This window comes from Symphalangus syndactylus, chromosome 3 (assembly GCF_028878055.3).
Source record: "Symphalangus syndactylus isolate Jambi chromosome 3, NHGRI_mSymSyn1-v2.1_pri, whole genome shotgun sequence".
In the NCBI taxonomy this organism is placed as follows: Eukaryota; Metazoa; Chordata; class Mammalia; order Primates; family Hylobatidae; genus Symphalangus; species Symphalangus syndactylus.
In genome coordinates, this window is record NC_072425.2 from 136,139,254 (window position 1) to 136,150,643 (window position 11,390).

General features: G+C 52.9%; 2 protein-coding genes across 13 annotated transcripts; one reads left to right on the forward strand and one right to left on the reverse strand.

The window, feature by feature from the left end:
* Positions 1-648: 648 nt before the first annotated feature.
* On the forward strand, positions 649-9,322 carry HMBS (hydroxymethylbilane synthase). 12 transcript variants are annotated; one of them, XM_055273438.2, is made up of 15 exons: positions 672-870; positions 1,359-1,577; positions 4,050-4,103; positions 4,429-4,501; positions 4,876-4,925; positions 5,011-5,066; positions 5,462-5,539; positions 5,769-5,846; positions 5,969-6,044; positions 7,187-7,300; positions 7,907-7,945; positions 8,186-8,305; positions 8,540-8,593; positions 8,716-8,802; positions 8,893-9,322. In XM_055273438.2, exons 1-15 carry the CDS (start codon positions 838-840, stop codon positions 9,064-9,066), a joined length of 1,305 nt encoding a protein of 434 aa, XP_055129413.1. In that variant the 5' UTR covers positions 672-837; the 3' UTR covers positions 9,067-9,322. The 12 variants fall into 12 exon arrangements, with proteins under 12 accessions (XP_055129414.1, XP_055129413.1, XP_063491634.1 ...); XM_063635562.1 differs by having other exon boundaries at positions 686-870; positions 4,894-4,925; XM_055273439.2 differs by lacking the exon at positions 1,359-1,577 and having other exon boundaries at positions 649-870.
* Positions 9,323-9,658: 336 nt separating this feature from the next.
* On the reverse strand, positions 9,659-11,254 carry H2AX (H2A.X variant histone). The gene is made up of 2 exons (XM_063635575.1): positions 10,241-11,254; positions 9,659-10,042 (listed from the first exon to the last, which is right to left on the reverse strand). Exon 1 carries the CDS (start codon positions 11,175-11,177, stop codon positions 10,746-10,748), a length of 432 nt encoding a protein of 143 aa, XP_063491645.1. The 5' UTR covers positions 11,178-11,254; the 3' UTR covers positions 9,659-10,042; positions 10,241-10,745.
* Between the last annotated feature and the right edge of the window lie 136 nt (positions 11,255-11,390).

The window sequence follows — 11,390 nt, forward strand, 5'->3', positions numbered from 1 at the left end:
TTGCACTCCAGCCTGGGCAACAAGAGCGAAACTCCGTCTCAAAAAAAAAAAAATTATGTTCATGGGAAAGCACTTTTCCTAATAAGCCCTTTTCTCACTACAAGTATGTAGCGTTTGTGCTCCCACTTCAGTTACTTGTCTTTAGGCATGACCTTTAATCTCTCTGAACCAGTTTCCTCATTTTAAGAATTGAAATGCTGGCTGGGCCAGTGGCTCATGCCTGTAATCCCAGCACTTTGGGAGGCCAAGGCGAGATGACTGCTTGAGTCCAGGAGTTCGAGACCAGCCTGGGCAACATAGTGAGACCACCTCCCCGCTGTCTCTACAAAAAATCTAGAAATTAGTCAGTCCCACGTGGTGATGTGCGCCTGTAGTCCCAGCTGCTTGGGAGGCTGAGGTGGGTGGATCGCTGGAGCCGGGAGGTCAAGGCTGCAGTGACCCGTGGTCATGCCGCTGCACTCTAGTCTGGGGACACAGTGAGACCCCGTATCAAAAAGAAAAATGCCTACTTCAAGGTTGTAGCAAAGCTCAGTTTGAACAGAGCAAAGGAAGCGCCATACAAGCCGCACTACTTGCTCATGTCACAGCTGGGGAATGGAGAGGTCGAATGGGGAGGTCCACTCTGTCGCAATGTTCCAATTCCCGCCCAGAGGAAGGGACCTCCCCTTCGAGGGAGGGCGCCGGAAGTGACGCGAGGCCCTGCGGAGACCAGGAGTCAGACTGTAGGACGATCTCGGGCCCCACGTGTCCCCGGTACTCGCCGGCCGGAGCCCCCGGCTTCCCGGGGCCGGGGGACCTTAGCGGCACCCACACACAGCCTACTTTCCAAGCGGAGCCATGTCTGGTAACGGCAATGCGGCTGCAACGGCGGTGAGTGCTGAGCCGGTGACCAGCACACTTTGGGCTTCTGGACGAGCCGTGCAGCGATTGGCCCCAGGTTGCCATTCTCAGTCGTCTATTGGTCAGAACGGCTATCTATTTTTTTTTTTTTTTTTTTTGGTCCGAGTAGCTTTTAAAGGGCCAGTAGCTCGGTTGCCCTCCGGAAGGAATGGGGAAATCAGAGCAGTGATGCTGGGTTAAGAGTGGAAGGATTGTCTGGAACGGAACTCCGGTTCCTGCGGGCATCTGGGTGGGATTCCCATCAGGTCTGGGATGCCAGGCTCTAGATTTAGTGACCCAGACCAAGAACGTTCGTCTACACAGACGGGGTCCTTTCATTCGAGGCTGGGCCGAGGCGGATGCAGATACGGCCCCTTTGGGAAGACACGTTCCACTTTTGATTCATAGGAGAGAGCATAAGCCAAGCCTCCGAACTGCACACAAACGTCTTAGAAGTGCGTCTTCTTTTTGTGTTACAGTGGTCTCCCAGCCACAGCCAACGCTCCAAGTCCCCAGCTGAGACACACCTACTGAATTACTACCGTGGGTGGGAGGCCGCCGTGGGCCCTTACATTACGAGCCTGCTTGCCGAGCCCTGGGCTTGTGCACAGACAAACTGCAGAGCTGGTGGAGGCCACTGCCACGCTGAGATAAGAAAGAGATGGGGAGCTGCTAATCTCCCCCTGTCCAGCCAGTTGGTGAGGGCTGGGATCTTTGCTCTTGCAGTCATTCCAGAGCCCTGGACTACGAGTAGGAAGATCTGAATTGTAGCCCCAACTCTCTCTCGGTTATTAGCTCTGTGACCCTAGGCAAGTCACCTCATCCCTTGGTGCCACCCGTTGCTTCTGTAACATGGTCCCAAAGATGCCTGTCTTGTCTACCTGATAGGATTTTTGAGAGGACAACAATATGCAAAAGCAATAGCTTCAACATAGAAGTGCTCAGTGTTTTATTTTTTAATGAAACAGTTTGACTTGAATATGCTGTGCACATTCAATGAACTTAAGGAATTGTTTGAACCTAGTAGTTCTGGGACCTTAGAGTCCTTTCTGTGGGCTGCCTGTGGCCCAGAATTTTGGTGGCCACGTTTAATTTCAAGCCTAGCCTAAGTTGCAAAGGGTCTCCCAGGGTTAATTTATTGGAGTGATCACATGGAGTAGACCACAGTCTGAGGGCAGCAAGCTGTCACCTGCTCCGGCAATAGAGGCCCCAGATGTCTGGGTGCAAAAGAACTCCATAGCACCCCGGCCAACATGGTGAAACCCCGTCGCTACTAAAAATATAAAAATTAGGCCGGGCACAGTGGCTCATGCCTGTAATCCTAGCACTTTGGGAGGCCGAGGCAGGTGGACTGCCTGAGCTCAGGAGTTCGAGACCAGCCTAGGGAACACGGTGAAACCCCGTTTCTACTAAAAATACAAAAAACTAGCCGACGTGGTGGCGTGCGCCTGTAGTCCCAGCTACTTGGGAGGCTGAGACGAGAATCGCTTGAACCCAGGAGGTGGAGGTTGCAGTGAGCTAAGACCGCACCATTGCACTCCAGCCTGGGCAACAGAGCGAGACTGCACCTCAAAAAAAAAAAAAAAAAAAAAATATATATATATATATAAATTAGCTGGGCATGGTGGTGTGCGTCTGTAGTAGTCCCAGCTACTTGGGAGGCTGAGTCAGGAGAATCGCTTGAACCTGGAAGGCAGTGGTTGTAGTTAGCTGAGAACATGCCACTGCACTCCAGCCTGGGCAACAGAGGGAGACTCTGTCGCAAAAAAAAAAAAAAAGAACTCCATAGGATGAACATCCCAGATCAGGGAATGTCGACTGTCGACAGTATCAGTATCTACAGTGGCTACTGTCTGATGTAGAAAGAAATGGGATCAGGCTAGGTGTGGTGGCTCATGCCTGTAATCCCAGCACTTTGGGAGGCTGGGGCAGGAGGATCACGAGTTCGAGACCAGCCTGGCCAACACAGTGAAACCCCGTCTCTACTAAAAATGTGAAAATTAGCTGGGCATGGTGGCACATGCCTGTAGGTCCAGCTTGAACCCAGGGTTGGAGGTTGCAGTGAGCCTAGATCACACCACTGCACTCCAGCCTGAGCAACACAGTGAGACTCTGTCTCAAAAAAAAAAAAAAAAAAAAAAAACAAAAAAAAAAGAGAGAAATGGGACCTCCGTCTTAGACTGAAGAATTCAGTTCTACCTGCTTAGCAGTGAATACTTTTGTCCAAGGTACTCTGGCAGGAGGAAGAGGCGTGTCCTCTTGAGTTCTTGACTTGGGCTCTGGCCTGTCAATATTTCCATGTTGGTGAAACCAGAGGCAGCACTCTAGGTGAACGAACTTTAGGCAGCGCAGCCTCCTAGTCTTATGGAACATCTGAGGCAGAAGAAACCTGAGTCCAACCTCTTCATTTTATAGATGAACAAACAGATCCTGATGGGACAGTGTACCCAAAGTCACCCAGCCAAGAGGCTGAGCAGGACTGTACATCAGATCTGTTTACCTCAGTCCTTAATGCATGCAGTCCAGCCAGATTAAGGGACCCTTAATACTGTCAGCTTTCCCCACTGTGGGATCTTCATCCTCTTGAGTTCTTTTGTAGCCAGACATCTGGGCCTCTTGCTGGAGAAGGTGGCAGCTTGCTGCTCTTAGACTCTAGTCTACTCCATGTGGCATCTGGATGGCACTGAAATTTCCTCAAGTGCCTCGTCTGTTGTAGATAATGAATCTTATCCTCCAGTGACTCAGCACAGGTTCTCCAGTGTGGTCCTGGCTGCCCTGCCCCTGCCAGCTGCAGGCCCCACCCTTCCTGTGGCCAGGCTGATGGGCCTTATCTCTTTACCCGCCTGGCTGTGCACAGCACTCCCACTGACAACTGCCTTGGCCAAGGTGGGCTTCAGGGCTCAGTGTCCTGGTTACTGCAGCGGCAGCAACAGCAGGTCCTACTATCGCCTCCCTCTGGTCTCTGCTTCTCTGGATCCCTGAGGAGGGCAGAAGGTACTGAGGAAGGTTAAAGGGACCAGCCTTGGAGTATTTCCCTGCTGTGAGACTCAGCTGGCCACAGGCCAGGTTCTGAAGTTCCTTTCTTCCAAGCCAGTGATTCTGGTTCTTGGACAAGGTGTTGAGGAACACTAGGAACAGAGGGGACTGTGACCTGGGGACTTTTTCTGCAGGAAGAAAACAGCCCAAAGATGAGAGTGATTCGCGTGGGTACCCGCAAGAGCCAGGTGGGTGCAGGAGCCGGGGTGGAAGAGGTTTGTCAGAACAGTTATGATGCTCACAGCATCACAAATTGGGGGACTCGGAGGGTTAGTTCCTAGCATGAAGGAGATGGGGTGGCTGGGCGTTAAGTTCCCTGGGGAATGGCAGATTACATTCTATGGCAAGATCGTCCCTAGGCTGGGAAAATTGTTGGAGTGCAGAGGGCTCCCAGGCCCCTTCTTATTCTCAGATGGAAATTCCAGTCCCTCAGGGTCTGCCTAACCTATGAGAGTCTGAAGAGTCTGAGCAGTGGCTGGGAAGGGCAGGACTAATCCAAATCTCTACCCGCAGCTTGCTCGCATACAGACGGACAGTGTGGTGGCAACATTGAAAGCCTTGTATCCTGGCCTGCAGTTTGAAATCAGTGAGTTTTCTGGAAAGGAGTGGAAGCTAATGGGAAGCCCAGTACCCCAAGAGGGGAGAACACAACATTTCTGGCTTTGCCTATAGCTAAAGCCCGTTCCGCTGCCCCGAGATTCCCTCTGGGCTGCTCCCAGTTCCAAAGGTGCTTTCCTCTAAATATCTCCAGCTCTGACTACCTGGGTTAGCCTGCCATTTAACATCTTGAGCTTTGGGTCTTTTTATGAGTGTTTCTGGTCTTCCTGCTCGATTGTATATACTCAGAGGGCAGGAACCAGGGATTATGTGCCCCTGTCCCCATCATGAATCATAGCACAGTGCTAGGCTCAGTAAATGCTGATCAATAATGAGCACCTGATTGATTGACTCTCTCCTCAGTTGCTATGTCCACCACAGGGGACAAGATTCTTGATACTGCACTCTCTAAGGTAAGAACATCTTCCTCCCCAGTTCTTGTCCCCACTCTTCTTTCCTTCCCTGAAGGGATTCACTCAGGCTCTTTCTGCCCAGCAGATTGGAGAGAAGAGCCTGTTTACCAAGGAGCTTGAACACGCCCTGGAGAAGAATGAGTAAGTAAAGATAGGAGAGTGTGGTGCCCTCCCAGTCTCTTGCTGGGACCCTAGAATGCTAGGTCTCTTGCTGGGACCCCGGGTGTCAGATAGGCTGCTGGGCTTAAATCCTCAGAGAGGCTGAAGGTGGCTCATAGGTGGGTTTTTTCAGGCTTCAGAAAAAGAGAGTGTCTGGTTCTGAGCCATCTGGCTGCCTGGACTGCAAGAATGGCCAGGGAGGGAGGGCAGGAGGCAGAGTGAGAGGACAGCAGGTTTCATGCTTCTGAGATCTTGGGAAGGCGTGCTTCCTGAACTGCCCTAGGCTCCACCACTGAAGTACAGGCAGGTGGGTGGAGAAGGGGTGAAGGCTGACTGCTCATACTCTTTCTCTTTGCCCCCCTTTTCCATCTCTGTAGAGTGGACCTGGTTGTTCACTCCTTGAAGGACCTGCCCACTGTGCTTCCTCCTGGCTTCACCATCGGAGCCATCTGCAAGTAAGAGTCTTGCAAGTAAGGGGCTTGGGCAGGGGTAGGCATCATGTGAAACTTTGTCTTTCCCTTTGGGACCTGACCCTCTGCTTCAGGGTTATCTCCTCTGCCCTGAGGAGTGTTGACTGGTGGCAGAAAACTCAGGAAATACCAGTGAGTTGGCAATCGAGAGAGAATAGAGGTGATCTGAACTTAAATGTCTTCCTTCATTCTATGCCCTTCCCTCCTCCCCCAGGCGGGAAAACCCTCATGATGCTGTTGTCTTTCACCCCAAATTTGTTGGGAAGACCTTAGAAACCTTGCCAGAGAAGAGGTAAGTGGGCCCTGGATAGGCAGCTTGGTGGGATGTGCCCAGAAGATGCATGGATGGGAGGAGGAGGAAAGGAACAGTGACCGCCTAGTGTTAAAATCTCATTGTAACCTCTCTCTGGGCAGTGTGGTGGGAACCAGCTCCCTGCGGAGAGCAGCCCAGCTGCAGAGAAAGTTCCGGCATCTGGAGTTCAGGAGTATTGTATCCTTCTAGAAGAGTGATGGGTCCTTTTAGAAGAGTGACGGGGGCAGCAGCCAAGGAAAAAGACAAGGTCTAGAGGGCTCTGGGAGTCCAGAGAGTGGAAGGGGCTTCCAGCAAGCAGCCCGTGGGGTCAGTGGCCTGTCTGTCTTTCCATGCACTCATCCGTCCACTCATTTATAGTCTAATGTTTTCTTAGCCCCAGACAAGTGTTTGGAGTGCAAGGCATTGGGGATAATGGTGAGCAAGATAATCATTCCCCTGCATATGTAGAGTTTACTTCTTACTTAGGAATAATGCAGTTATACTGAACTGAACAGTGACTACTTCTGGAGGGATAGGGGGTACTTCTTTTTTTTTTTTTTTTCTGAGACGGAGTTTCGCTCTGTTGCCCAGGTTGGAGTGCAGTGGCGCAATCTAGGCTCATTGCAACCTCTGCCTCCTGAGTTCAAGCAATCTTCCTGCCTCAGCCTCCCAAGTAGTTGGGATTACAGGTGCCACCACACCTGGCTAATTTTTGTATTTTTAGTAGAGACCGGGTTTCACCATGTTGGTCAGGCTGGTCTCAAACTCCTGACCTCAGGTGATCCACCAGCCTCGGTCTCCCAAAGGGCTGGGATTACAGGCTTGAGCCCCGCACCTGGCCAGTACTTCCATTTTTATATGCTACTATATTATTTTGACTTTTACAATGAATATGTAGTACATTTCATAAAACTAAATTTAAAAATAGTATGTGCTAAGTGCCCCAATAAGTGAAGTTGGGAATTTTCTGGAAACTTCTAGTTGGAACATCTAAACACAGAAGTCTGGGGGGTCAGGGAAGGTTTCTCAGTGGTCTTGTAACCTTGGCAAGTTATTTAGCCTCCCTATGTCATTTTCCTTATCTGTAAAGTGGGGATAATAATACTACCTTCCTCACAGGGTTGTTGTGAAGATGAAATGAGCTGACATATGGAAAGTACTTTTAAAGCAGTGTCTGGCATGTAGTAAGTATGATGTAACTGTTAGCTGTTACCATTAAGCTGAGAGCTGGAAGATGACTGAAAGTCAGCCAGCTAGAGAGGGAAAGACAGACTCAGGCAGAGGGAACCACATGAGGCCCCAGATTGCCCGACACTGTGGTCCTTAGCAACTCTCCACAGCGTGGAAACCTCAACACCCGGCTTCGGAAGCTGGACGAGCAGCAGGAGTTCAGTGCCATCATCCTGGCAACAGCTGGCCTGCAGCGCATGGGCTGGCACAACCGGGTGGGGCAGGTAGGGCCTGCCCCTATCCTCTCCCCAGCTCATCTGCATCTCCTTTCTGCCTTACAGTTATCCCCAATTTAGGATTTTTAGACTTTATGATTGTGTGAAAGTGATATACGTTCAGTAGAAACTGTACTTAGTACCCATACAGCCATTCTGTTTTTTACTTTCAGTACAGTATTCATTACATGAGATATTCAACACTTTATTGTAAAATAGGCTTGGTGTTAGATGATTTTTTCCAACTATAATAGGCTAATCTTAGGTGTTCTGAGCACATGTAAGGTAGGCTAGGTGTATTAAATGCATTTTCAGCTTATGTTTTCAACTTAACAATGGGTTTATCAGGATGTAACCCCATTGTAAGTCAAGCACCATCTGTCTTCACTTCTTGATCACCCCACCTCTAACACCATAGGCTGGGAAGATTGTGAATCAGAGGCCAGACTCTAGGCTTTCATGGAGAAAATTTACAAAAAAAAAAAAAAAAAAGAGGCCAGACTCACACTTATGCCTACCCAGGCTTTCTAGATGATAGGGAACCCCCATCTCACTGCCAGGTGTTTTTAGACATCCCCATATCCACCCTTTTGACTACCTGTTCCGCCTCCACAGATCCTGCACCCTGAGGAATGCATGTATGCTGTGGGCCAGGTATACTTGACCAGGGAAGCCACATGGTGACATATCCCTTCCCTTTGTTCTCAACCAAGAAGCTAGTCTCACAACCTTCTGCATCTGCTTCCCCAGAATAGCATTCTCAGGGAGGGGCAGGCCTTGGGATGCTACCGGTCCAAAAGGCCCTGGGGAGCAAGTAGATAGAGGTGGTCCCATGCTTTGCACCATTGGTTGGGGAAAGATCAGGCCTGATGTCCTAGGCTGTTTTTCCATCAGGGGGCCTTGGGCGTGGAAGTCCGAGCCAAGGACCAGGACATCTTGGATCTGGTGGGTGTGCTGCACGATCCTGAGACTCTGCTTCGCTGCATCGCTGAAAGGGCCTTCCTGAGGCACCTGGTAGGGCCTGTGCTCCACCTGTGGAGGGCTGGGGACTTGGAGAGCTGGGAAAGGTGGTAGGGAAGATTTCTCACATGAACGCTCTGTATATAGTGCTAACTCATTCTTGTTGAATGTTGTGTATGGAGAGGACCAGGTCTGGGCCCACAGTTGCCTTTTCAGTGATGTCCTCAGGTCTGTGGTCACAGGGTGGTGTTAAGAGACCTTGCAGCTCACAAGAACTTCTCGTTACAGGAAGGAGGCTGCAGTGTGCCAGTAGCCGTGCATACAGCTATGAAGGATGGGCAAGTAAGTGGGGGGAAATGAGTGGGAAGCCAGGGAGGGAGGACTGTGACATTTCTTCCTGTGCATCCCAGGTTTCTAAGTAGTCCCCTCTCAGATTGTGCTGAGGCAACTGTTTTCTTCCCCAGCTGTATCTGACTGGAGGAGTCTGGAGTCTAGACGGCTCAGATAGCATACAAGAGACCATGCAGGCCACCATCCATGTCCCCGCCCAGGTACCAAAGCTGGAAGGCGAGGGAGTAATAAACAAGAGTGCGTATCATCTCTTTTGTTCTCACCAAATCCCACCTCCTTCCCTCATACAGCATGAAGATGGCCCTGAGGATGACCCACAGTTGGTAGGCATCACTGCTTGTAACATTCCACGAGGGCCCCAGTTGGCTGCCCAGAACTTGGGCATCAGCCTGGCCAACTTGTTGCTGAGCAAAGGAGCCAAAAACATCCTGGATGTTGCACGGCAGCTTAACGATGCCCATTAACTGGTTTGTGGGGCACAGATGCCTGGGTTGCTGCTGTCCAGTGCCTACATCCCGGGCCTCAGTGCCCCTGCTACCTGGGGAGTGATTACCCCAGGAGACTGAACTGCAGGGTTCAAGCCTTCCAGGGATTGCCTCACCTTGGGGCCTTGATGACTGCCTTGCCTCCTCAGTATGTGGGGGCTTCATCTCTTTAGAGAAGTCCAAGCAACAGCCTTTGAATGTAACCAACTCTACTAATAAACCAGTTCTGAAGGTGTTTTGTGTGTGTGTGTGTGTGTGTGTGGTTGGCGGGAAGATATGAACAAACACAAAGCCCTTTCATCCTTACCTCAGAGGCTGGGACTTTTGCCCAAAGTTCTCCTGGTACATCCTTTCTGCTTCTGCCTCAATAGTTTTCATTTCACACAGAATAAATTGTCTCCCAGGAACACCAAGAAACACAGCCATAATCTTAAATTCCTATGGTTTGCCCCTTCTTCAGTTAACAGTGGAGCCTATTTATATTGCATGGCCCCTCCCACCCCTACTATCAGGAAAGTATATAAAGTCACTAATCCTACAACTCTCTTGCAAAATGAAAACAAATGCTCCATTAAAAAAAAAAAACAATCCTTTAATAAAATTAGTCCATCTAAAACTCCCCAATGCCTAAGGTTCTAGTCGTGGAAGGGTTAGCTGCAAAATTCCAGTTCGGAAGCCAACGGAGGCTCAGTCCAGACAGGGATTAACCGACTTGTGCTGGTATCTAGGTGCTTGGATTGCCGAGTTGAGTTTGCTGGAAGGGAAATGGGGCGGCGTGGGGGGGCCTGACAGGCCTGGCTGCCAGTCGGCTTCCGCGAAAACGACTCTTGCTGTCCACATAGCCAGCCGTGAAGCCAAACTGCAGGCCTCTGCCCTCCCCTAAATGTCCGGAGGCAGTCACTCGGGAGGAAGATGTGCCTGTTACCAAGCGCTTCGTCCCGGCCCCAGCGCAGACCTATGAATGAAGATGGAGGGAGAGCTGATGTGAAAGGCCTGGGTCCCGGCCGCAACGGGGGCGCCAGACCGAAATCAGCGATCGTGTCTCTCCCACCAAAGCCTCCAGGCCAGCGGCCACGTCTGGAAGTCCTGGGCTAAGCACCACGCCGGGGGAGTACCACACACCCCGGCTGCAGCTGCCGAGGGCCTCACTCACCTTCAGGGCCGCCGGCCTCTCGGCCTGGACTGCCCACCTCGGCCCTGCGTCGGAGCGGAAGGCCAAGTCTTCCAGAAGGTGCTGCGGCCTCCCCGCAGCCCCTTAGCGACTCGGGATGGGGCGGCTGAGTCACGAAAGCCGAGGCGGGCAGGTGCGGCGCCGCCGGCCCCCCCCCGGCAGGCTCGGGTCTTCCGCGCCACGGCGGTCCCCGAAGAGCGCCCAAGCTGCATCTGGAAGGCCCGAGCCCTACCGGAGGGCGGACAGCGTACGGGGCAGGGCCCGAGGCCGACGCGGCAGGCGGTGCGGGCCAGGAGCGGGGGCGGGCGGGGACTCGAGGCCGGGCGGCGAAGGCGGGCGAGGGGAGGGGAAGGGAGCCGGGAGCCGCGGCCCGCTTGCCCCGCAGTCTGAAGTGGCTCAGCTCTTTCCATGAGGGCGGTGGTGGCCCTTAAAAGGGCCTTTGTGGTGGCATGGGGAGGCCTGGCGGCCGGCCGCGGCGCGAGCCCTCTTAGTACTCCTGGGAGGCCTGGGTGGCCTTCTTGCCGCCCGAGGGCGCCTTCGGCCCCACGGTGGCGCTGGTCTTCTTGGGCAGCAGCACGGCCTGGATGTTGGGCAGGACGCCTCCCTGGGCGATCGTCACGCCGCCCAGCAGCTTGTTGAGCTCCTCGTCGTTGCGGATGGCCAGTTGCAGGTGGCGGGGGATGATTCGCGTCTTCTTGTTGTCGCGGGCCGCATTGCCCGCCAGCTCCAGGATCTCAGCGGTGAGGTACTCCAGCACTGCCGCCAGGTACACTGGCGCGCCGGCGCCAACGCGCTCGGCGTAGTGGCCCTTCCGCAGCAGCCGGTGTACACGGCCCACTGGGAACTGGAGGCCGGCGCGCGACGAGCGCGACTTGGCCTTGGCGCGGGCCTTGCCGCCAGTCTTGCCGCGGCCCGACATGCTAGCGAGGTAGACCGGTGAAGAACGGCTCAAACACTCGAACAGACGCCCGCCGCAGTGTAACTGCTGTCGCGCGCGCGCCGCGAGGCCGCCTTTATAAGCCCCCAGGACACACCTCCGCGCCCTCCTGATTGGCTCTTTTCTCCAATACCCGCCTCCGGTTGGTTGCGGTTAACCCTTGGGTATGGCGGCTCGGCTGAGGGAGCGCGCCCG

Coding starts and splice junctions, on each gene's coding strand:
- HMBS (XM_055273438.2), top strand. CDS start 838: ATGTCTGGTAACGGCAATGCGGCTGCAACGGCG. Junction 4,926..5,010: donor TTGATACTGCACTCTCTAAG/GTAAGAACATCT, acceptor TCTGCCCAGCAG/ATTGGAGAGAAGAGCCTGTT. Junction 7,301..7,906: donor GGCACAACCGGGTGGGGCAG/GTAGGGCCTGCC, acceptor CCGCCTCCACAG/ATCCTGCACCCTGAGGAATG.
- H2AX (XM_063635575.1), bottom strand. CDS start 11,177: ATGTCGGGCCGCGGCAAGACTGGCGGCAAGGCCCGCGCCAAGGCCAAG.